The sequence below is a fragment of the Oncorhynchus tshawytscha genome, linkage group LG03, assembly GCF_018296145.1.
Source record: "Oncorhynchus tshawytscha isolate Ot180627B linkage group LG03, Otsh_v2.0, whole genome shotgun sequence".
Classification (NCBI taxonomy): Eukaryota; Metazoa; Chordata; class Actinopteri; order Salmoniformes; family Salmonidae; genus Oncorhynchus; species Oncorhynchus tshawytscha.
The window spans coordinates 46269674-46294758 of record NC_056431.1 but is presented as its reverse complement, the minus strand read 5'-3'; the positions used below and the strand labels follow the sequence as shown (position 1 = coordinate 46294758).

The window sequence follows — 25085 nt, the reverse complement described above, 5'->3', positions numbered from 1 at the left end:
TTATTGGAGCTGTCGTTTGTGACTGAGAATTCTGAAAGTGTGCTTCAAACTATGTACAGTTGTGATTGCTAGGCATACAAATACAAATATTATTTCTTGATACCTTTGAAACAAGTTCTAATTGCGGCCGCAAACGGACTAGATTGTGAACGACTCTTGACGTAATGCCATTGCTTGACTGTGCGAGGGAGATTAGCACAACAAACTCCAGAAGCCCCCCAAATGATTAGTTCGTTCACAAGTTCGAGTGTTGAGCAGAGGCAGCCTATGTATGTTTGGGTAGAAAGCTGTGTCCATCAATAACAAACAATAATCAATGAATTGCATTCGTTTTTGCACCATGTAATCAGTTATGAGTTCTATATATGCCTTTTCCTTCTCTATGCGGTCTGCAGCATGAACTATTTTCTGTGTGCACGTGATAGACAGTTGTTGGTAGGAGCCGCTGAGCTGGGGGAGCTCGTATTAATCCTGCTGTAGGACTCATTACGGCCAGCAGCAGGTCACATGAACAACTAAAATGAAAGAGTCGCAATGCAAAAAGAAATTGAAGTTGTTCAAAAAATAACAAATTGTTTACGAACTGTACCTCCCTATCGTACCCCAAACTCTGAAAATGCTATGCCCTGGCAGGGCCTGCAGGCAAGGATGACTGAAGTGAGTCGGTCTTGGTTCATTTAGTTTTTAAAGTTCCTGTTCCCCTCTGCTTATGAAAGTGTTACGAAATGTTTCCTTTGTTAAATGATTCATGCTTATTATTTCATCACAGGAAGCTGTTTTAGTGGATGTCACTCTTGCCAAGCATTTAAAGCTTATGACATTTAGCTATAATAACATGTGTCATTGACATATTTTAGGTAAGCTAAAGTCTAAAGTGTGATGTGTACACTGGCCATTATGAAGTACAGTGCATTTTATAACAAACTAACAACAGCGATAATGTCTCTTTGCCCCTCAGCAAGAAAACCCCTGCTCCAGAAGTGGTCAAGTCGAACCCTTCCAAACGCCACCGGGATCGGCTGAACGGGGAGCTGGACAGGCTGACGGGCCTTCTACCATTCCCTGAGGATGTGTGCTCTCGCCTGGACAAACTCTCCGTGCTCCGCCTCAGCGTTGGGTACTTGAAGGTCAAGAGCTTCTTCAAAGGTGAGTGTCAGCTCAAGTGCCAGTCAAGTACCAAATTAATCAAACAAACATTGCTTGACTTGGGCCGGATCTGTCCGGAACGCCATACCGGCACTTCACATTTTTGGGGAACCGTGTACCAGCTCCTCTATAGAAGCAAAGTAGCCTATCGCTGGCCCAGATTCACACACCGAGGCAAAAAGGTTGACCAAAGCGGAATGAAGGTGGGATCTTCATTGAATAGCAATGGAGAGTAGGCATTCATTTCCTGATTCCGCTTTGTTCGAGTTTATTTTCAGCTAGTCTGTGAATCTGTGAGTGACAGTAGGCTGTTTGAGATTGAACCAGATTGAAAATGTGCCAGCCTGAATGACATGAGGCGCTGTACCAAGTTGTCAAGTTATGGTTTTTAAGGTCATCAAAGGTCATGGAAATTAGTTGAATAATTGTTGTTCATGTAATTCATGAAGGCACACTTTTAAATATGATCAATCAATTAAAAAAAAAAAGTAAAACGACATATCAGCCATTATAGGAATGACCCTTCAGTATATGTCTGTGGTTCTGCATGTGTGCCAGTGCGAGTAGGCCATTGCCCGAGGAGAGAGAGCGCAACATTTCAAATCAAATTACATTTTATTTGTCACATACACATGTTTAGCAGATGTTATTGTGGGTGTAGCGAAATGCTTGTATTTATTTAAGATCGACAGCAGCAGGTATAAAATAATGACAGACTAACTTGATCACCAATTCAAAACATAACTTGTAGCAGTTATGTCGCTAGTTAACTATAGCTAACTAAGCATTCATTTTGTTGTTGCCTTTCCACTGGCACGGTAGAGCCTAAATAAATCTGTACCATTGGAAAGCTGGGATTCCCCTCTATTAAACAGTAGCCATGTAACTGAATTGACAAATAACTTGCTGTGCATAGATCTCCCCCAAAACATGAATATTTGAGCTTTATAGATTAACATGCCGAGTTAGATATCGTGCTTGAAGTAGTCTACCTTGTCCATTTGATCCGTGATTTATTGAATGAGGGAATCATTTTACAAAGATAAAAGTTTTTGGTTGTAATGTTGAAAAAGCCAAGCCTGCACACCCAGGAGCTCTCCATATGGGGGGTTGACCAGATGTTGACAACATATGACTAACAGTGCAGTTCCACAGTTGAAGTTGGAAGTTTACATACACCTTAGCCAAATACATTTAAACTCAGTTTTTCACAATTCCTGATATTTTATCCTCGTAAGCATTCCCTGTCTGAGGTCAGTTAGGATCACTGCTTTGTTTTAAGAATGTGAAATGTCAGAATAATAGTAGAGAGAATGATTTATTTCAGCTTTTATTTCTTTCATCACATACCCAGTGGGTCAGAAGTTTACATACATTCAATTAGTATTTGGTAGTATTGCCTTTAAATTGTTTAACTTGGGTCAAGCATTTCGGGTAGCCTTCCACAAGCTTCCCACAATAAGTTGGGTGAATTTTGGCCCATTCCTCCTGACAGAGCTGGTGTAACTGAGTCAGGTTTGTAGGCCTTCTTGCTTGCACAAGCTTTTTCAGTTCTGCCCACACATTTTCTGTAGGATTGAGGTCAGGGCTTTGTGATGGCCACTCCAATACCTTGACTTTGTTGTCCTTAAGCCATCTTGCCACAACTTTGGAAGAAGGCTTGGGGTCATTGTCCATTTGGAAGACCCATTTGTGACCAAGCTTTAACTTCCTGACATGTCTTGAGATGTTGCTTCAATATATCCACATAATTTTCCATCCTCATGATGCCATCTATTTTGTGAAGTGCATCCGTCCCTCCTGCAGCAAAGCACCCCCACAACATGATTCTGCCACCCCCGTGCTTTACGGTTGGGATGGTGTTCTTTGGCTTGCAAGCCTCCCCCTTTTTCCTCCAAACAGAATGATGGTCATTATGGCCAAACAGTTCTATTTTTGTTTCCTCAGACCAGAGGACATTTCTCCAAAGAAATACGGTCTTTGTCCCCATGTGCAATTACAAACCGTAGTCTGGCTTTTTTTATGGCGGTTTTGGAGCAGTGGCTTCTTCCTTGCTGAGTGGCCTTTCAGATTATGTCGATATAGGGCTCGATTTACTGTGTATATAGATACTTTTGTAGCTGTTTCCTCCAGCATCTTCACAAGGTTCTTTGCTGTTGTTCTGGGATTGATTTGCACTTTTCGCACCAAAATACAGTGGGGCAAAAAAGTATTTAGTCAGCCACCAATTGTGCAAGTTCTCCCACTTAAAAAGATGAGAGAGGCCTGTAATTTCATCATAGGTACACTTCAACTATGACAGACTAAATGAGAAGAAAAAAAATCCAGAAAATCACATTGTAGGATTTTTAATGAATTTATTTGCAAATTATGGTGGAAAATAAGTATTTGGTCAATCTCAATACTTTGTTATGTACCCTTTGTTGGCAATGACAGAGGTCAAACGTTTTCTGTAAGTCCTCACAAGGTTTTCACACACAGTTGCTGGTATTTTGGCACATTCCTCCATGCATATCTCCTCTAGAGCAGTGATGTTTTGGGGCTGTTGCTGGGCAACACGGACTTTCAACTCCCTCCAAAGATTTTCTATGGGGTTGAGATCTGGAGACTGGCTAGGCCACTCCAGGACCTTGAAATGCTTCTTACGAAGCCACTCCTTCGTTGCCCGGGTGGTGTGTTTGGGATCATTGTCATGCTGAAAGACCCAGCCACGTTTCATCTTCAATGCCCATGCTGATGGAAGGAGGTTTTCACTCAAAATCTCACGATACATGGCCCCATTCATTCATTCCATTACACGGATCAGTCGTCCTGGTCCCTTTGCAGAAAAACAGCCCCAAAGCATGATGTTTCCACCCCCATGCTTCACAGTAGGTAGTGTTCTTTGGATGCAACTCAGCATTCTTTGTCCTCCAAACACGTCGAGTTGAGTTTTTACCAAAAAGTTATATTTTGGTTTCATCTGACCATATGACATTCTCCCAATCTTCTTCTGGATCATCCAAATGCTCTCTAGCAAACTTCAGACGGACCTGGACATGTACTGGCTTAAGCAGGGGGACACATCTGGCACTGCAGGATTTGAGTCCCTGGCGGTGTAGTGTGTTACTGATGGTAGGCTTTGTTACTTTGGTCCCAGCTCTCTGCAGGTCATTCACTAGGTCCCCCCGTGTGGTTCTGGGATTTTTGCTCACCGTTCTTGTGATCATTTTGACCCCACGGGGTGAGATCTTGCGTGGAGCCACAGATCAAGGGAGATTATCAGTGGTCTTGTATGTCTTCCATTTCCTAATAATTGCTCCCACAGTTGATTTCTTCAAACCAAACTGCTTACCTATTGCAGATTCAGTCTTCCCAGCCTGGTGCAGGTCTACAATTTTGTTTCTGGTGTCCTTTGACAGCTCTTTGGTCTTGGCCATAGTGGAGTTTGGAGTGTGACTGTTTGAGGTTGTGGACAGGTGTCTTTTAGACTGATAACAAGTTCAAACAGGTGCCATTAATACAGGTAACGAGTGAACAGAGGAGCCTCTTAAAGAAGAAGTTACAGGTCTGTGAGAGCCAGAAATCTTGCTTGTTTGTAGGTGACCAAATACTTATTTTCCACCATAATTTGCAAATAAATTCATAAAAAAATCCTACAATGTGATTTTCTGGATTTTTTTCTCATTTTGTCTGTCATAGTTGAAGTGTACCTATGATGAAAATTACAGGCCTCTCTCATCTTTTTAAGTGGGAGAACTTGCACAATTGGTGGCTGACTAAATACTTTTTTTGCCCCACTGTACGTTAATATCTAGGAAACAGAATGCGTCTCCTTTCTGAGCGGTATGACGGCTGCGTGGTCCCATGGTGTTTATACTTGCGTACTATTGTTTGTACAGATGAACATGGTATCTTCAGGCGTTTGGACATTTCTCCCAAGGATGAACCAGACTTGTGGAGGTCTACAATTTATTTTCTGAGGTCTTGGCCGATTTCTTTTGATTTTCCCTTGATTTTAAGCAAAGAGACGCTGAGTTTGAAGGTAGGCCTTGAAGTACATCCACAGGTACACCTCCAATTGACTCAAATGATGTCAATTAGCCTATCAGAAGCTTCTAAAGCCATGATATAATTTTCAGGTATTTTCCAAGCTGTTAAAAGGCACAGTCTACTTAGTGTATGTAAACTTCTGACCTACTGGAATTGTGATACAGTGAATTATAAGTGAAATAATCTGTCTGTAAACAATTGTTGGAAAAATTACTTGTGTCATGCACACAGTAGATGTCATAACCGACTTGCCAAAACTATAGTTTGTTAACACGAATTGTGTGGTGGTTGAAAAAACGAGTTTTAATGATTCCAACCTAAGTGTATGTAAACTTCTGACTTCAACTGTATGTGGGGGGCTAAGTGCCTTGATCAAGGGCACAACAGCAGGAGGTGGTAGGTCTACGTGGGATCAGACACAGCAGCTTTGTAGTGTCAATAAGACTTACTTTTTCATGTAGGTTATAATAATAGTCATGACATTTTGTTAAGTCATGGAGAAGTCATGGAAAATATGTAAACTGTTTACAGTGAAGAATCAGAGATCTCTATAGCATAACGTAAGGTGTGAATGTCGGTTAACATAATCTAATGGTCTCACTTGGAAAAAGACAGCTCCTGCATTTCTTCCATCCCAAGTCAAGCACTGTCAACAGACAATTAAGAACTTATATGTCATTAAAGATTAGTGCAGTCTCCGTATTACAAAGTAGTTAAGGACAGAGTGAATAAATGGTGTTGTGTACATGCTGTCAGTGTGAAAATAACCCAAGGAGAATACAAAGATGCCGTAAGAAACCCAAGACTCTTGTGGAGGAAAAGCTAGAGGAAACGTTGTGTGGTTGACTGCAGAGCATCAGCTGACCCAGGACATAACAACATGACAACAATTGAACTAGAATCTCCAACGCAGCATACACAGCAGTACTAGGCCTTCCTTTGGCTCCCAGAATCACAACAATCCTACTATGGCACGATAGGCCCTGATTCCAGCTAATTTCCCTGAACAAGGGCCATTTGTAAACACATCTGAAAGCGCTATCTTGTATTTCCTTGTTCCGTGACTATTTTTATGTACTGTTGAAAGTCTGCACTCCCCGAGTGGGTTGGCAGCAGGACAGCCTCAGAGCGCGGACATGAATAAATCAAGATGTTGTTGCATCTGTAGAAATGTGCCCAGGCCTGCCCCTGTCACTCTGTTTGTCTAACCTGGGTCACCTAAATATTTGAAGCCTTTGGGGCCATTTTTACTTTCGACGCAGACACAACAAACGTGTCGCCAATAATGCACTTGGTAGACAACATTAACGGGATGTTTTTGTTATCATGCTGTATAGTTTCAATACCATACATCAGTGAATCTCTCTGTTACGTCATGGCTATAATAGGGAACGTGGCTATAAAAATACTTACATAAACAGGCAATGGCTAACGTAATTCCTGAGACGAGCCAGTACTGTATCTCGGATGTATGTCATCGTGGTCCATCTCTCCAACTCTCTTTCTTGGAATTTCAGATCATCAAATCTTTAACTCTTTTTTTACCTTGTGTTGTTGTGGTGATGATAATCGGAAGGAAAGAGTCCTGAAACAGACAGGTATGTTTCACTGCTCTCGGCACATTGGCGAGAGAAAGCTACTTAAGAGTGCATGGCATGCTAGGAATCTGATAGAGCACATCCTCAACAGTCGTTACGTTACTCCCCCCTCCCCAGAGGAATCACATACCCAAATCACACAACATATTATACAATAAAAAAAGTAATGGATACTACTTAAAACATCACAGGCTGCCACTTAATCATATCGATAAATTGAGTGTTGAGCACAGCAGAGGTGGAATTTACATAAGTGTTGGCCACTGGCCCATATTACCTAACAATGATTGACTGGGATCGGGACAGTCACATACCAAATGTTTGCTTCTACATCATGCAGAGCAATGTCCAGTGACTCATAAGATGCCCAATCATTCAAAAACCAACTCCAACAACCTCAACATGGCAGCCATTGAGGGTTAACAGACATCAAAGCCGGAGCGTTGGCAGAGGAATTGCTGAGTCAGTTACTTTGGCTCCTCTGGCACAGCCACCATATCCTCTCAGTCTCCATGTCTTCTTATACTCTCAACCCTGGCCAGAACCATAACCCTGGCCATTGGTGAGCGTCGATGGGCAGTTTCAGCTTTAGAAAACCAATGACTTCTTTCTTCACATTCTCAGTAAATCCTCAATAACTCAGCCCTCAACCTCTACCGCCATAGGCGCCAACATGAGGTCCTGTAGTGGGCTAGGCATTGACAAGCTCACATCCCATAGATTTATGAGCTGTTAGAACTAGTTATTTAAAGTGTATCCCTCTCTTCTCACACTCTATTTAGCTCTGGAAAGTCCCTGGTCTGTGTACAGTGTAAGACTCGCTGATTTAAAGAATGGATCGGTTTGAAAGTGTTGAAAGACGAATCACAGCTCTGCTCATCTCAAACCAGAGGTGATGACGTTCCTAAAGAGAGTTGACTCCTCCTCATATGTCATTGCGCCCTCTCACCCCTTTCTCTCCCACATGAGATATGATTTATATTCCCTGTTATAGAGAAGTTCTTATGTCACCTTTGCGTGGGGTAAGCGTGTGACCCGGTGATTCATAAACTGTGTTCCATTCATGTTTAATTACACAGGTGAGCTATGAAGGCCTGAAGGATGATTCTGGTCTGCACTGTTAAAGTGGATAAAGAGGAGAATGATAAAGGTGTCTGTGAGGGAGGCAATTCTCTCTCTCTCTCTCTCTCTCTCTCTCTCTCTCTCTCTCTCTCTCTCTCTCTCTCTCTCTCTCTCTCTCTCTCTCCTCTCTCTCTCTCTCTCTCTCTCTCTCTCTCTCTCTCTCTCTCTCAATTTAAGATATTTATTGGCATTGCAAACATATGCTAACATTGCCAAAGCAAGTGAAGTAGATAGTTAACAAAAGTGAAATAAACAATAAAAATAAACAGTAAACATAATACACACAGAAATTCCAAAATAATAAAGACATTTGAAATGTCATATTATATCTATATACAGTGTTGTAGCAATGTGCAAATAGTTCAAGTACAAAAGGGGAAAATAAATAAACATAAATATGGGTTGTATTTTACCATGGTGTTTGTTCTTCAGTGGTTGCCCTTTTCTTGTGTCGACAGGTCACAAATATTGCTGCTGTGATGGCACACTGTGGTATTTCACCCAGTAGATATGGGAGTTTATCAAAATTGGATTTGTTTTCAAATACTTTGTGGATCTGTGTAATCTCTCTCTCTCTCAGTTGTGTTGTTCCTCTGGCATTTTGTTGGCACCTCTAAATCACGCAGACAGATGGTAGTGAGTAGAAAAGCTGCCCTGACTTTTTTTAGATACTTGTAGGAGGTATTTTTACTACACAATGGATGATAGCTATACATGCTTCATACACAGTTGGTTTGTTGAGTGTCTACACTTCTTTGATGCTCAATGCCTAAGTGGCTCTATTCTTTAACAATTTGGAAAAGAATGAGTGGCAGAAGAATTAAAATAATGAGACAGCTCCCTTCCCCTCCTCTCTCCTCTCTGCACTCAGAGTCAGAGGTCAAGGTTCAAAAAGTTACCCTATCCCCCGGCCCCGGCACACACCTCCTCCTCTATCCTCCCTCCTGGGAGTCCCTTTTCAACAGGAAAAACATCCCTGTCCCAAAGTGGGAGTGGAGGAACAAACATCATACTGTTGAACTTTCAGTGAGTCTGGGCTTTCACTTGGCTTACAGGAAGTTGAATAGATACTCTCAACATCATTTTGTAGAATTGAAACACGACCACTTTCCCTTGGTCACAGAGGGACAAAATGACCTTTTGCATAAAACTGAAGTTATAACGAGTCTGCAGACGTTAGAATGGTGCCTCTGCGTTGCTCAGAGGAGGCTTGGTAGAAAATGCTCTGTCATCAGTTATATGAAATGGGGCCAAATTTGTACTTTCACTAAATATGATCATATTTATTCTATAGTTATAAGAAAAGTGAAATCTTATAGTAATTCATTTATAATTTGATTGCTAATATATTTAGAAAGCATTTCAGTCATTTCAAGCCCTATTCACCCACAGTTGTTGAATATATTTTCATTATATTTGTACTATGTACTCGAGCTTATGTCATCAAAATGAGTACACGTCAGCAATTGATAACTATTTTTATCAAAAAATCCCGTCCCTTTCAAGAACTATGCAGCATTCCTAGTTATTGTTAATGGCCATCTCATGAAAAATAATGTATTTTGGGAATGTCTATTTAGAGGGAAATCTACATTCTGCCATAAAGCTCAAGAGGCCCGCTATGTTCCTTTGTGACACCTCTATCAAAGTCGCAGAGATCTCTTCTTCTACAGTAGCCATGGTATTTAAAATAATGGGCAACTGGGCATTTTTTTTACATGACCCTAATCACGATCGGATGTAAATTGCTTAATTAACTCAGGAGCCACACTTGTGTGGAAGCACCTGCTTTCAATATACTTTGTATCCCTCATATGCCTCTGTGTTTCTTTATTTTGGCAGTTATCTGTATGTATCATGGCTCAGGATTTGACCCAAATGCAGACACAGAAGGTGGATAGGGCAGGGGTTCGTGATCAGGTAAGAGTCAGGCAGGTACAGGACAGCAGGCAAGCTCAGAGTCAGGCCTGGCAGAATAGTCAGAACTGAGAAAACTAGGAAACAGAACCTAAGAAATAGGAAGATGGGAAAACACACTAGATGAACTGGCAACAGACAAACAGAGAACACAGGTATAAATGCCCTGGGGATAATGGGGAAGATGGGCGACACCTGGAGGGGGGTGGAGACAAGCACAAAGACAGGTGAAACAGATCAGGGTGTGACAGTATGTGTAAATTGTGTGTGTCAGTGTTTATTTTGTCATCAAACATAGTGACTAAAATATTTGTCAAACATTTTTCAGTGGCAATTGATGAGAATATAACTGATTCAAAAGACCCTGAAAAAAAGACTCTAACTAAACATTTGATTTATTTTAGTTGACTAAAAGAAGACGAGACAAAATTATCTAAATCTGACAACTAAGTGTACTGGACAAGAGTTTTTGGAGAGATTGAGAGCTTTTCAGTGATAAGCACAATTAATATTAGCAGCACAGCAGCTCAGCGCAGTTCTGTTCAGCAGTAGAAAGGACATGCCACACCAGACACACACAGCCTACATCAGCTCGTGAGCTGCAGGGGAGCAAGCGATGAGTGTGGCCAGACAGTCTCCGCTCTGCCTCCGATTATTCAGATTGCGCAGGGGACTCCTATGCTTCCCTTTGCTTTAGATACCCTTTGCCTGGTCAAGAAACACAAGCTGCTTTACAAAATTAAATACAATAGCAGCATTGAGTTTAATTTTAATATAACAGTCTAGCTATGTTTTTCTCTCTGTTGAGTATATAAAGTTGTCTGTCTTTGAATTTGTAGTCTGGCTCAACCCTCCCACTTTCCGCACTACATTTCATAGCCATGTTCTGTAGCCAATGTTGCCAAGTCTCCCTTTTTTTCTCAGAGAAGATTGCTTGATTCTAGCCCTTACTGTTCAAAAGATATGACCTATAATACCAGCATTAATTTATTTTCTTTCTATCATGCATTTTCGGGCCACATTTTACATTCATAAAGCATATTGCAGGCCGTTCTAAAACCAGGCTACTTGCGGACCGGACCATAAACCATTTGTTTAGGCTACACCTTGTTCAGTCATGTTACCTCATTAGCTAACTATTGCTAACAACTTGAGGTGCGTTCAACAGGATGCAACCTATTGGAACGTTCAGATAGAACTATGCTATGTAGAACAAAAATGCCTCTGAATTTCTATCTGCAACGTTCAAGAACGTTTCGCAACTGAACATGGCCCTGGTATCATTACCATTAGACTATATGCAAACATTTGGTGGCACAGAAAGTAATGAAAAGGAATAGCAAACAATTTATTGACTAAATTCCTCTTGCCATTACACTATATCTGACTGTGTAAATAGCTTTATTTTGAGTCAAAGTGGACCCAGTGACTCAGACTTCAGCACTTGGACCAGGACTCGAGCACTGAGACTTGGACTTCAGCCATAGGGATTGGTACTCAACTCGTGACTCGACCATTGTTGACTCGGACTTGGACTCGAGCACAGGGGACTTGGGACTCGATTTGGACTTGAGGTTTAGTGACTCCACTACGTCCACTGTGGCGTCTGTGGAGGGTTGATAACAATGGAAATTATGCGAGTGACCGAGGTACGACCCATACTACTTTGCGGCACCATCATGTGATTGTGCTACTCTCTCTCTCTCTCTCTCTCTGTTTGTGTGTGTCTGTTTTGTATGTAATGTGTATTATCTAACTCATATCAAATCAAATTGTATTGGTCACATACACATATTTATCTGAAGTTATTGCAGGTGTAGTTAAATGCTTGTGTTCCTTGCTCCAACAGTGCAGTAGTATCTAACAGCTCACAACAATACACCTGAATCTAAAAGTAAATTTGATTGAGCAATGTCGGAGTGGCATTGACTAAAATATAGTAGAAAAAGGACAACAACCACCCGAGCCACTGCCTGTTCACCCCACTACCATCCAGAAGGCGAGGTCAGTACAGGTGCATCAAAGCTGCGACAAAGAGACAGAGAAACAGCTCCTATCTCAAGGCGGTTGATGTCCTTGATGATCTTTTTAGCCTTCCTGTGACATCAGGTGCTGTAGGTGTCCAGGAGGACAGGTAGTTTTCCCACAATGATGCGTTTGGCAGACCGCACCACCCTCTGGAGAGCCCTGCGGTTGCTGGCGGTGCAGTTGCTGTACCAGGTGGTGATACAGCCCGACAGGATGCTCTCAATTGTGTATCTGTTAAAGTTTGTGAGGGTTTTAGTGGTGGTGACAGTGTGGTGAAGAAAGCGCAACAGCGCCTCTTCAACCTCAGGAGGCTGAAGAGGTGCTGTTGCGCTTTCTTCAGCACACTGTCTGTGTGGGTGGACCATTTCAGATCGTTGGTAATGTGTATGCCGAGGAGCTTGAAGATTTTAACCTTCTCTACTGCGATCCCGTCGATGTGGATTGGGGCGTGCTCCCTCTGTTATTTCCTGAAGTCCACGATCAGATACTTTGTTTTGTTGACGTTGAGTGAGAGGTTATTTTCCTGGCACCACTCTCCCAGGGCCCTCACCTCTTTCCTGTGTCGTCATTGTTGGTAATCAGGCTGCTGTTGTGTCGTCTGCAAAATTGATGATTGAGTTGAAGGCGAACCCTTGTGGGGCCCCTGTGTTGAGGATCAGTGAAGTGGAGGTGTTGTTTCCTACCTTCACCACCTGGGGGGTGGCCCGTCAGGAAGTCCAGGACCCAGTTGATTTGATTTGAATGCTGAGCTGTAGTCAATGAACATCATTCTCACATAGGTATTCTTCTTGTCCAGATGCAATAGGACGGTGTGCAGTGCGATGGCGATTGCATCGTCTGTGGATCTATTGGGGCGGTAAGCAAATTGAAGTCGGTATAGGGTGTCAGGTAAGGTGATATGATCTTTAACTAGCCGACAGAAGTGAGTGCTACTCATTTAATGGTAATTTATTTCAGTTACCTTTGCTTTCTTGGGTACAGGAATAATGTTGGACATCTTGAAGCAAGTGGGGACAGCAGACTGGGATAAGGGAGAGATTGAATATCTCCGTAAACAGCTGGTATGTGCATGCTCTGAGAACAAGGCTAGGGATGCCGTCGCGAGGGTTAATACGCTTAAATGTCTTACTCACGTCGACCACGGAGAAGGAGGGCCCACAGCCCTTGGTGGCGGGCCGCGTCGGTGGCACTTTGTTATTGTCATGCCTGCTACCGCTCCCCCTCTCTCGAGGACGCCTGGCTGCCCACCATTACACACACCTTGACACCATCGTGACGCACATCAGCACTTCATTGGACTCACCTGGACTCCATCACTTTATTGATTGCCCCTTCTTTATCTGTCTATTCCTCAGTTTGATCCCCGTATCAGCATTAATGTCATTTTGTTTCCCTTGTTCAGACACTGTCCATGATTTGTTTCATGTCTGTTATTGATTAAATATTCACTCCCTGTACTTGCTTCTCGTCTCCCAGCGTCTGTCCTCACATTTATCCTCAAAGCAGGCGAAGGTGTTTAGCTTGTCCGGAAGCAAGACGTTGGTGTCCACAACGTGGCTGGTTTTCCCTTTGTATTACGTGATTGTCTATAGACCCTGCCACATACATCACGTGAATTGCAACTCCGCTTCGTCTCTGTATTGACGTTTAAGAACACCTTCCTAATGTTGAATTGCACCCCCTTTTGCCCTCAGAACAGCCTCAATTCTTCGGGGCATGGACTCTACAAGCGTTCCACAGGGATGCTGGTCCATGTTGACCCCAATGATTCCCGCAGTTGTATCAAGTTGGTTGGGTGGTGGACCGTTCTTGATACACACGGGGAAACTGTTTAGCGTGAAAAACCCAGCAGCTTTGCAGTTCTTGACACACGCAAACTGTTGGGTCTGGCACCTACTACCATACCCTGTTCAAAGGCACTTAAATATTTTGTCTTGCCAATTCAGCCTCTGAATGGCATACATACTATACACAATCCATGCCTCAATTGTCTCAAGTCTTAAAAATCATTCTTTAATTTAACCTGTTTCTTCCCCTTCATCTACACTGATTGAAGTGGATTTAAGTGGATTTAACAGGTGACTTTGCTAAGGGATCATAGCTTTCACCTGGATTCACCAGGTCAGTCTATGTCATGGAAAAAGCAGGTGTTCCTAATGTTTGTCATATTTCTGTTGTTGGGAAGATAATTGGATATTATGCAGAAAAATATGTTGATAGGACAAGGCTATGTATGTTTGTGCACATGGAAGTCAGTGATTTACAGAGCATTTGCAAAGTATTCAGACCCCTTGACTTGTTCCACCTTTTGTTACGTTACAGCCTTATTTAAAAAAAAAAAAGTTTTTTAACATCCTCATCAATCTTCACACAATACCCCACAATGACAAAGCAAAAACAGGTTTTTAGACATTTTTGCAAATGTATTAAAAATAAAAAATTATAAACAGAAATACCTTATTTACATAAGTATTCAGACCCTTTGCTAAGAGACTTGAAATTGAGCTCAGGGGCATCCTGTTTCCATTGATCATCCTTGAGATGTTTCTACAACTTGATTTACCTGTGGTAAATTAAATTGATTGGACATGATTTGGAAAGGCACACAACTGTCTGTATAAGGTCCCACAGTTGACAGTGCACGTCAGAGCAAAAAAACAATCCATGAGGTGGAAGGAATTGTCTATAGATCGCAGAGACAGGATTGTGTTGAAGCACAGATCTGTGGAAGGGTACCAAAACAATTCTGCCGCATTGACGTAAATTGAAGAAGTTTGGAACCACCAAGACTCTTCATAGAGCTGGCTGCTGGCTCGGCCAAACTGAGCAATCGGGGGAGAAGGGCTCCAGAGTTCCTCTGTGAAGATGGGAGAACCTTCCAGAAGGACAACCATCTCTGCAGCACTCCACTAATCAGGCCTTTATGGTAGAGTGGCCAGACGGAAGCCACTCCTCAGTAAAAAGGTATATGACAGCGCGCTTGGAATTTGCCAAAAGGCACATAATGGACTATCAGACCATGAGAAACAAGATTCTCTGGTCTGATGAAACCAATATTGAACTCTTTGGCCTGAAGGCTAAGCGTCACGTCTGGAGGAAACCTGGCACCATCCCTACAGTGAAGCATGCACAACACAACAGCATCAATGGCAGGTTCTGGGAGACTTTGAAAGGGCATTTGGTTGACAAACATTTCTCACTGTTTTTGTCATTTTGAATATAACTAGACTAAATCATTATTCAAATTACAACAATTTGACTAAGACTTGATGATATTTTAGTCAAAATGACATAGACTAGACTAAATCAAAAATCTTCATTTGAACCCTAACAATTTGTTCAATGGGCAGGTTTTTTCCCTGACACCGTGAGGCTACTTTCCCATTATTATCATGTGCTGGAGGAACAGAGACATAGTGGCACCTGCCCAATGCAGCATAATTTGTACACTGCTATTAGTGGCATTTTTATGGGCATACAATACATGCCAATGTAACCCCTCGCCCTTTGCCCCTACTCCTTTGGCAACCACATGTTATGGACATGCAGCACCTGAAACCTTGCACACTTGTCTCAGCCCCAACCGGTCAACAAGTTTAAAGAGCACAGTGTCCATGCCAACTCTAGCCTTGCGTGGCATGGTCTTTTAAAAACTGGGCTTAGCGACTTTGAATCGGTGATTAAAGGGCCTCAGTTGCATTGTTGTCGTTTTTCATTCTTTATTTGATATGATTGAACAATAGACGCCGGAAAGTGGGTCATTTGTACACTTGGCAATAGCAGATTGCATCATCACACATTGCATTGTCTCATGGTCCACACTGTAAAGTATTCAAAGAGCTTTGATATTCATTGTGATGTCGTTCATTGTCTCTGTTTCCGTCGGCCGGGTTGAATTCCCAGAGACTGTGTTATGTAGTGAAGTTGAAAATCTCACAGAATAGTATAGTATGGACCTACACTACCGGTCAAAAGTTTTAGAACATCTATTCATTCAAAGGTTTTCCTTTATTTATACTATTTTCTACATTGTATAACAATAGTGAAGACATCAACACTATGAAATAACACATATGGAATCATGTAATAAACAAAAAAGTGTTAAACAAATCAAAATATATTTGAGATTTGAGATTCTTCAACTAGTTACCCTTTGCCTTGATGACAGCTTGGCACACTCTTGCCATACTCTCAAACAGCTTCATGAGGTATCATCCTGAAATGCATTTCAAATAACAGGTTTGCCTTCTTAAAAGTTAATTTGTGAAATGTATTTCCTTTTTAATGTGTTTAAGCCAATCAGTTGTGTTGTGACAAGGTAGGTGTGGTATGCAGAAGATAACCAAATTTGGTTAAAGACCAAGTCCATATTATGGCAAGAACAGGTCAAATAAGCAAAGAGAAATGACAGTCCATCATTACTTTAAGACATGAAGGTCAGTCAATCCGGAACATTTCAAAAACGTTGAAAGTTTCTTCAAGTGCAGTCGCGAAAACCATCAAGCGCTATGATGAAACTGGCTCTTATGAGGACCGCCACAGGAATGGAAGACCCAGAGTTACCTCTGCTGCAGAGGATAAGTTCATTAGAGTTACCAGCCTCAGAAATTGCAGCCCATATAAATGGTTCACAGAGTTCAAGTAACAGACACATCTCAACATCAACTGTTCAGAGGAGTTTGTGTGAATCAGGCCTTCATGGTCAAATTTCTGCAAAGAAACCACTACTAAAGGACACCAATAAGAAGAAAAGACTTGCTTGGGCCAAAAAACACAAGCAGTGGACATTAGACCGGTGGAAATCTGTCCTTTTGTCTGGAGTCCAAATTGGAGATTTTTGGTTCCAATCGCCGTGTCTTTGTGAGATGCGGTGTTGGTGAACGGATGATCTCTGCATGTGTATTTCCCACCGTAAAGCATGGAGGAGGAGGTGTTATGGTATGGGGGTGCTTTGCTGGTGACACTGTCTGTGATTTATTTAGAATTCAAGGCACACTTAACCTGTAACGGCCGTTGGTGGAAGAAGGTGAGGACCAAGGTGCAGCGTGGTAGGTGATCATCTTTTATTCGTTGAACTGAACACTGAATAGACAAACAATAAAGAAAACAACAGAAACAGTTCTGTCTGGTGCAGACACAACAGAACACAACTACCCACACCACACAGGTGGGAAAAGGCTACCTAAGTATGGTTCTCAATCAGAGACAACGATAGACAGCTGCCTCTGATTGAGAACCACACCCGGCCAAACAACACAGAAATCCAAAACATAGAATGCCCACCCTAGTCACATGTGACATGACCAGCATGGCTACCACAGCATTCTGCAGCAATAAGCAATCCCATTTGGTTTGGGCTTGGTGGGACTACTGTATCATTTGTTTTTCAACAGGACAATGACCCAACACACCTACAGGCTGTGTAATGGCTATTTCACAAAGAAGGAGAGTGATGGAGTGCTGCATCAGATGACCTGGCATCCACAATCCCCCGACCTCAACCAAATTGAGATGGTTTGAGATGAGTCGGACCGCAGAGTGAAGGAAAAGCAGCCAACAAGTGTTCAGTATATGTGGGAACTCCATCAAGACTGTTGGAAAAATGTGTTCCAGGTGAAGCTGGTTGAGAGAATGCCAAGAGTGTGCAAAGCGGTCATCAAGGCAAAAGGTGGCTATTTGAAGAATCTCAAATACAAAATATATTTAGATTTGTTTAACACTTTTTTGTTTACTACATGATTCCGTATGTGTTATTTAATAGTTTTGATGTCTTCACTATTTTTCTACAATGTAGAAAATAGTAAAAATAAAGAAAAACCCTTGAATGAGTAGGTGTTCTAAAACAATTGACTGGTAGTGTAGAACACTAGGGAAAGGATTCAGCCTTTTCCATCGTACGTTTTCTGGTGAAAACATTGCACACAATTTTATTATACACAAAAATATGTTTATTTTTTATTTTCACAGGAGCATTTTTCTTAATTCTCAGATTGACCAAATGTGTTGATCCTCATGCCATTGGTGAATAGAATCACAACAGATATAGAAGCACAAAAACAAGTCCACTGCATAGTTTCAGAGGGTCTTTGCCTGGGCAACAATACAGATAGTATCAGCCAGCTCGGTCTACTCTGTACTGCTCCCCCCAGTCAAAACAAACACTGGTAGAGCTCAAGTGGGGGCAGGTTTAGGACCTGATAAAGATCTTGTAAACGGTTTGGGAGAGAAATGGCAGAACCAAATATATTTGAAGGATGCTAGTTACATTTAAAGGGCCATTTATGAAAGCTTGATGTGTGTGTCTTTGTTTATCCTTTTCAAATTCCTTTTCAAATGGCTGAAATGGCCCGAACTGATTTGAAAACGGCATATTGTATGTGTGTCTTGGCTTTGTATCGAGACTTTATTAGGTAACGTTAGATATTTTGGAACACTTGTAGGACATTCTCCTGGCGGCACATTGTGTGTCATTGTAAAAAAAAGCAAATAATGGAGCGTCTTTTCAAGTTAATTGAAAAAATCCTCAGTATGTCTGTTTGCCATTATAGCTGCTTTGTTGATGTCAAATCGCTCGCTGTTCATTTCTATGTCTTAGGAATGTCCACAAAGCACCCACATTGGCACAAACCGACCAACCCAAACAAGGTCAAAGTGTATCACAACAATAAGAACACTTGTCAAAAACACAATCATTTGAGAATGGGGTAAAAACGTCTAAAAGCCTTCTACTTGGGAGAGGCAAGAGCATTTGTATTGGAGAAGTCTTGTTGTTTGTTATTGAATCATGATTAACTGATCATCAGTCTATTTTCTTGAAGGACAAGCTGTTTTGGGTAAAACTCTCTTTAAACCCCAGTGTAATTCACCTGTCAACCCAATATCAACATCTCCAGGAAAGACCATTTTAATGAAGTGACAGGTTTTATTTTCATTGAACAATTGCCTGTTGGCTCTCACTCTATGGCTCGCCTTTCAGTATAGCGTGAGAATACAAACGACCATTGGGAAGTCGTTTTAATGATGTTTTCATTTCTACTAACCAAATTTGGTTTAAGGGTTATGATCTGGGTCCCACTGCCGACACGATACTCCCATTTTCTGCCTTATTTTGGATCATAAGAACTTTAGGCGTTTGAACCTGCACACCATTCTGCTCAGGACACATGCATAAATAATAGTCCTTCTAAATGCCAACCTTTTTGGAGCGGACAAAAATAATCCAATTTGATTCAGATATCGCCTGGGTAACTTGTGTTATATAAGGGCATAGATTATGATTGCTCATCTTATGTTGGAAGGTTGACCTGAAGTAGGCAGGTGGTGTTCCAATGTTTAGTAGATCCACTGCTGTTGTGCTCTTTCACCCTCTCATTGTCTGCCTTTGTGTTGTTGTTGGCTTCCTTCAGGCTGGCCTGCTACCATGGTTTACACGCTGACATTTAACAACTCCCACAGAGGACCACTCTGTTTATTTAAAACTATAATCAACGGACTATGAACCATTTCAGAGACTTTATAGAGAATTCTCAGGCAATGATTAAAAAAAAAATGGAGGATATATTAGTCTTTCTGTGATTCATATCTCTCTCAAAGCATTGAAGAATTGTGAAATATCAGCAAACAAAATACAAGCCATGAAGGGCGACATCATCCTTCCTCTAGAACAGCAAAGAATTCAGAAGAAAACCAAAACATGTCTAATGCAAACAAGCATGACATTAACAACAACAAGAAGCGGCCTGTTTTGGGAGAGTAGTTCTATTTTGTCTGATATGTCTGTCGGTGTGCCATGGAGTTCATGCAACAACCTAACACGCCTCTCTTTGACCCTAATTCTCTTCTCTGAAAGGGCAGGTCACAGAAGGAATATCAACCCCCATTACCACTCACACTCTATCAGACATAGCCTAATCCCCTCCCGCTGTTACTCACTACCATCTCAACCAAACACTATCTGATCTGAGAGGCTAAATTTAGACGGGAGATATGGGCCAATTTCAACATGTTTTTTTTTTTTTGTCTTCAAACTATTCCCGTACGTACGTACGTCTCGGCACAATGAGCTCTTTCTCCCAGCTTTGATCAACTGCATACAAGGTCATAAGGATCAGTATGGCAGTGTGATATCTAGAGCACACCAGGCACAGAGTTAGTTTGGGTTGCCAGATCATATTTACTTTTGCCAAGGAGGAAGATTCCTATCCTAGATTGTGCCCCCATCAAGCATCATTTTTTAACAGACACGGAGAAGAACTCAAATTGTTCATTGCGTCTCTCATACTGAGTTATGAATGGTGCCTTAACACTGTTTATTTACTTGGATGAACCCCTCATCCAGGTTGGCTTAGTTATCTTTCATGAGGCGGAGGGTAGCCTAGTGGTTAGACTAGTAACCGCAAGGTTGCAAGATTGAATCCCCGAGCGGCCAAGGTAAAAATCTGTCGCTCTGCACCTGAGCAAGGCAGTTAACCCACTGTTCCTAGGCTGTCATTGTAAATAATAATTTGTTGTTAACTGTCTTGCCTAGATAAATAAAGGTAAAAAAACAAATGCAGTTCTCCATAAAGTAGTACTTGTAACATAAATCAAATCAAAGTTTACAGTGAATTGCTTACGTACAGGCTCTAACCAATAGTGCAAAAAAGGTATTAGGTGAACAATAGGTATGTAAAGAAATAAAACAACAGTAAAAAGTCAGGCTGTATACAGTAGTGAGGCTATAAAAGTAGTGAGGCTACATACAGACACTGGTTAGTCAGGCTGATTGAGGTAGTATGTACATGTCGATATGGTTAAAGTCACTATGCATATATGATGAACAGAGAGTAGCAGAAGCGTAAAGTGGGGTTGGTGGGTGGTGGGACACAATGCAGATAGCCTGGTTAGCCAATGTGCGGGAGCACTGGTTGGTCGGCCCAATTGAGGTTGTTTGTACATGAATGTATAGTTAACGTGACTATGCATATATGATAAACAGAGTGTAGTGTAAAAAGAGGGGTTGGGGGGGGCACACAATGCAAATAGTCTGGGTAGCCATTTGATTACCTGTTTAGGAGTCTTATGGCTTGAGGGTAAAAACTGTTGAGAAGCCTCTTTGTCCTAGACTTGGCACTCCGGTACCACTTGCCATGCGGTAGTAGAGAGAACAGTCTATGCTCCCGGTCTACACGGGATAGGTTGTTATTCTGGCACCACCCTGCCAGATCTCTGACCTCCTCCGTATAGGCTGTCTCATCGTTGTCGGTGATCAGGCCTACCACTGTTGTGTCGTCTGCAAACGTAATGATGGTGTTGGAGTCGAGCCTGGACATGCATTCGTGGGTTATGAAAATGAACTGACAACGATTCTTCAGACGATGGCCAATTCTAACTTGACCACCAATTCTAACTTTAGCCTTATAGCCAAGAAATGTACCAATATCAAGTACCTCAACTACACTTCAAGTTTCAAGTTGTATTAGTTGTATGTATGGGATACGCATGGTATACATCGTCTAAAGAAATGCTTACTTGTAGTTTCCTTCTCGAAAAATGCAACAACAACAAGACATTTGTTTACAACATAAAAGTAAATGGAAGTAGAATAGTATAAACATATCATAAGTATAATACAGAAAGGCACAAATAGTTAAATATATACAGGGGTACATGTGTTTTGGGGAAGGGGGGGATGGGGTGCAAATGTATAAATTGAGCAGTATAATAAGTCTGGTAGCAGCAATTGTGATGTGCTAAGGTGCGGAGAATCAGAGCAGGTGGTCAGTAGAGTTCACGTGTTCAGCAGTCTGATGGCTTGCAGATAGACACTGTCTCTGAGCCTGTTGGTCATCCTCCGATACCGTCTGCCCGACGGTAAGGGAGAGAACAGCTTGTGGCACTGTACTATGACAGGAAAAGGCAGACGATGTTGCCTTTCCCTCCAGTCATGGAAGTAACAGAAACATTAATCAAGTGAGTATCATAGGGTTGGCCCTATAGGGCAGCTAGCTCACCCCATTGGCTCTCGCTGTGTCATTATTCCCACCCCCACAGGCTTCATGCCCATAGCGGCATGTGCCCCCTCAGATTTGTCCTGTTAAAAAAAAAAATCTGAAAATAGAAATGGATTTAGATTATTCTCTGTAATACTACTGGAAACTTAGCAATTGTATGAAGTTGTCTTTAGCCCAGATAGGTTCCCAATATCCCAACCTCATAACTAGCTAACAAGAAGCCTTTTCAGGCTATCAATCAAGTTAAAGTAGCTAGCTTGTGTAACTATTTTAGCTGGCATGCCTGCTGGCAAGGTTGGTAGACTTTATAAAAGCCAGCAATAACTAAATGTACTGAATTAAGACTTGCATTCCTTTCAACCTTTAATCAGAATTTAGCAGAATGCAGAGAAGCATATTTTGTTTCTTTAAAAAAACAAAACCACCAATCAGGAGGATACAGACAACTCAAGAGGTACAGTATATATAGATATACTGAAAAATAGACATATTTATTTAGATAGAATTAAGCATAATGATTTTGGCTCTAGATTGCAGGAAAAGGCCGTTTCAGGTGTTCAAAAGATGCAAAATTCTCAAAGCCCCCCTCCGGACCACCTACCAGCTGTTGTTCCCGTTCAGATTTTTGGGGTGCATGATGTCCCTGCCTGCCACTTCCTGCACATCTGCGTGAGAACAGAGATCTGTGTACTGGATCTGCTGGAACTAAATGTTTTCAAATCAAGATAATATTCCCCTATGCATAGCTGGCATGCTTTCATTTCTCCCCCTCTCTTTCTGGCACTGCGCTTCTCACAGCCCCTCTCTCTCTACGACAACGTCGTGCACTTTCATTTATACTCGTTAATTCTCTTTCTTGCGCAATCTGCCTTTTATAAACTCTCTGTCAGTCCCAGTCCCGTCAACTGCATTCCTTTCAGCCTTTCACTTTTTTTTGTTAGAGCTCGTACTCAGCCTCTCTTTCTGGCTAGCACAGTCTTTCTTTCATAAATCTACTGTCTTGTCTCAGTGTCCAGATTTTGTATTACATTTTCTTTATTGAACCTTTTCTTAACTAGGCAAGTCAGTGTCCAGATTTAAGTATGCATACAGTGTGTTCTTCAGGCACTACTAAGCACAACATTGCACATGATAAGTTATAATGGGCCATCAAGTCACGTCTTCCATGTACTGTACATAATATACTGCAGACAGATCTCTCCTAAATAGCCGAACCAGCTGTATTAACTCCCTCTCTTTTTCAAAATGTTAATTTCAGCTAATTATAATCCGTTGAGAAGATATCACATTCTTGAAGGGCTATACCAGTTCCTCTTACACTGAATGACAAGGAAGTCTTGCCTGGAATGAAGCTCATGTTCACTGTTATAGAATCCTATAATGGTGGTTGTAACAGACAGAGGAGGCCACAGTGGGCTGGTGGTTAATGCCCTGTCAGAGCGGTGTTGGGTTTCATAGCCAGGCATACTGAAAAACACTTTCATGGACAATCAGCCATGGTTTAAAAGGGTCAAAATGTCCTCCTCTTCAGTCTAGCTAAACAGCATTGGGTGGATGAAGATATCAGATATCGTTATCAAACATCTGCTGCAAGTTTAGTAACACTTGGAGGGCAGTAAGGGAGATTGATTTGTTTTCTATTCTACAGTAGGGTTGTGTGCCAAACCATTAGCTGCTGCCAAACCATTAACTTAATCATGTATGCACTTACTGTTATTTAACGTGAATCACCTGGATTTATAACAGGACTCAACCAATGGCAGGGGCCGTGGATGAAGGTGGATGCTAGGTCAACACATGCTGTGATGACATGGACGCTAAATAGGCTTTTCACTACACTCGACTTTTAGAAGAATCAACAAATCATGTGTGCTTTCATATGGGTGGTGGCCCATTGGTTGTATGTAGGTCCATTCAGGGCCCTTTGAAAAAGCTGTGGCTTTTATTAGCACATTGATGCAAATGTGTCTTTTATTTCATTGCTAATCTGTTTTCCTAAAAGACAATGCAGGTATTATGGGAAGGTATTTGCATAGGTAGCTGACTGTGTGAAGGACAAGAGTGATAACAGCGTGCCGTCTTTTACATGTATTTGTCAGGACTTTGCTGAACTGAAAAATAAAAAGCACAGAGAAAACATTGTAGGGGTTGTGAGGATCTGGATGACTGCCAGACGTCTTTGCAGTGTTCGTGTGAGACCACACAAAATGACGCTTGCAAAAACAGTCCAGCCGACTATCTGGCAGTGTCGGGTTTTGATTGTGTTAAACCTTGGGTCTGTGCCAAAAGACAGGTTTTCTCATTTGAAAGCTGCAGGACTGATCTAGCAGCCTACACACACACACACACACACACACACACACACACACACACACACACACACACACACACACACACACACACACACACACACACACACACACACACACACACACACATCCTCCTCCCGCATGGGCCCCTAGGGCTTTTGTAAGCAATACCGACAAGAGCGTTTCCCTTATCTGAGCAGCTGCCGCAGGAAAATCCCAGGATGTGGCCTCTCCCCAGCCCATCCGTCCACTCTAGTCACGCAACGCTGTTAGCGGTGAGAGGGGCCCCCTGAGCACACACCCCCCTGCCTGCCTCTTGGAAAGTGCGCACACAGCACACAAACTTAAACACATACAGTACAACACACACATAAGTGAATGCTAACATGCTCACATAAAGTCATGTCCATCTAGAAACAGACATTAACAAGTACACACACATAATGAACGCTGCTCAGGCTCAAGTCTCTGAACAAGCTACCAGGCAAACCAAGCTGTGCATCAAACGACCAAACAAATGAAAACAGACTAAATATCAGACCTAATGACAAACACACTGCCTCTACCTACTGTGTAGCCCTGCCGCCTCTCTCACACATAGACAGGCAATCTCTCCAAAACACACAGTGCAAGGCAGGCCAATCCAAGCCAGAATCTGGACGATCCAACACATCCTATTTTTTTTTTGTTGCCCTCCTCACTGTTTGCGTGAGTAAGTGGGCCCTGTGTGTTTTGAGTCTGGTTTTCTTTCCCAGTGCATTGTGTTCTTTCTTCTTCTTTTTTCCATTGTTAACTGCTAGCGTTTATTGCACTTATGTTATGTGTGGCGGTGCATTGTGCAGTACTGTACGGTTACTGCTCTCCTGTGCTGCTCCTGAGTCCTGGCCCACCACTTGGCTGCCAGACTGGGGAGGTCAGTGGAGTTCCTGAGGCTGAGACGG

At 42.1% G+C, this 25085-nt stretch overlaps 1 protein-coding gene across 1 annotated transcript in view; it reads left to right on the top strand.

Annotated features, from left to right (window-relative positions):
• Positions 1-25085, top strand: part of LOC112237339 (aryl hydrocarbon receptor) — a 50615-nt gene that overhangs the window by 5698 nt on the left and 19832 nt on the right. The window contains exon 2 of the mRNA XM_024405930.2: positions 959-1146. Within this exon, the coding sequence (XP_024261698.2) occupies positions 959-1146 (188 nt within the window). The remainder of the gene's footprint in view (positions 1-958; positions 1147-25085) is intronic.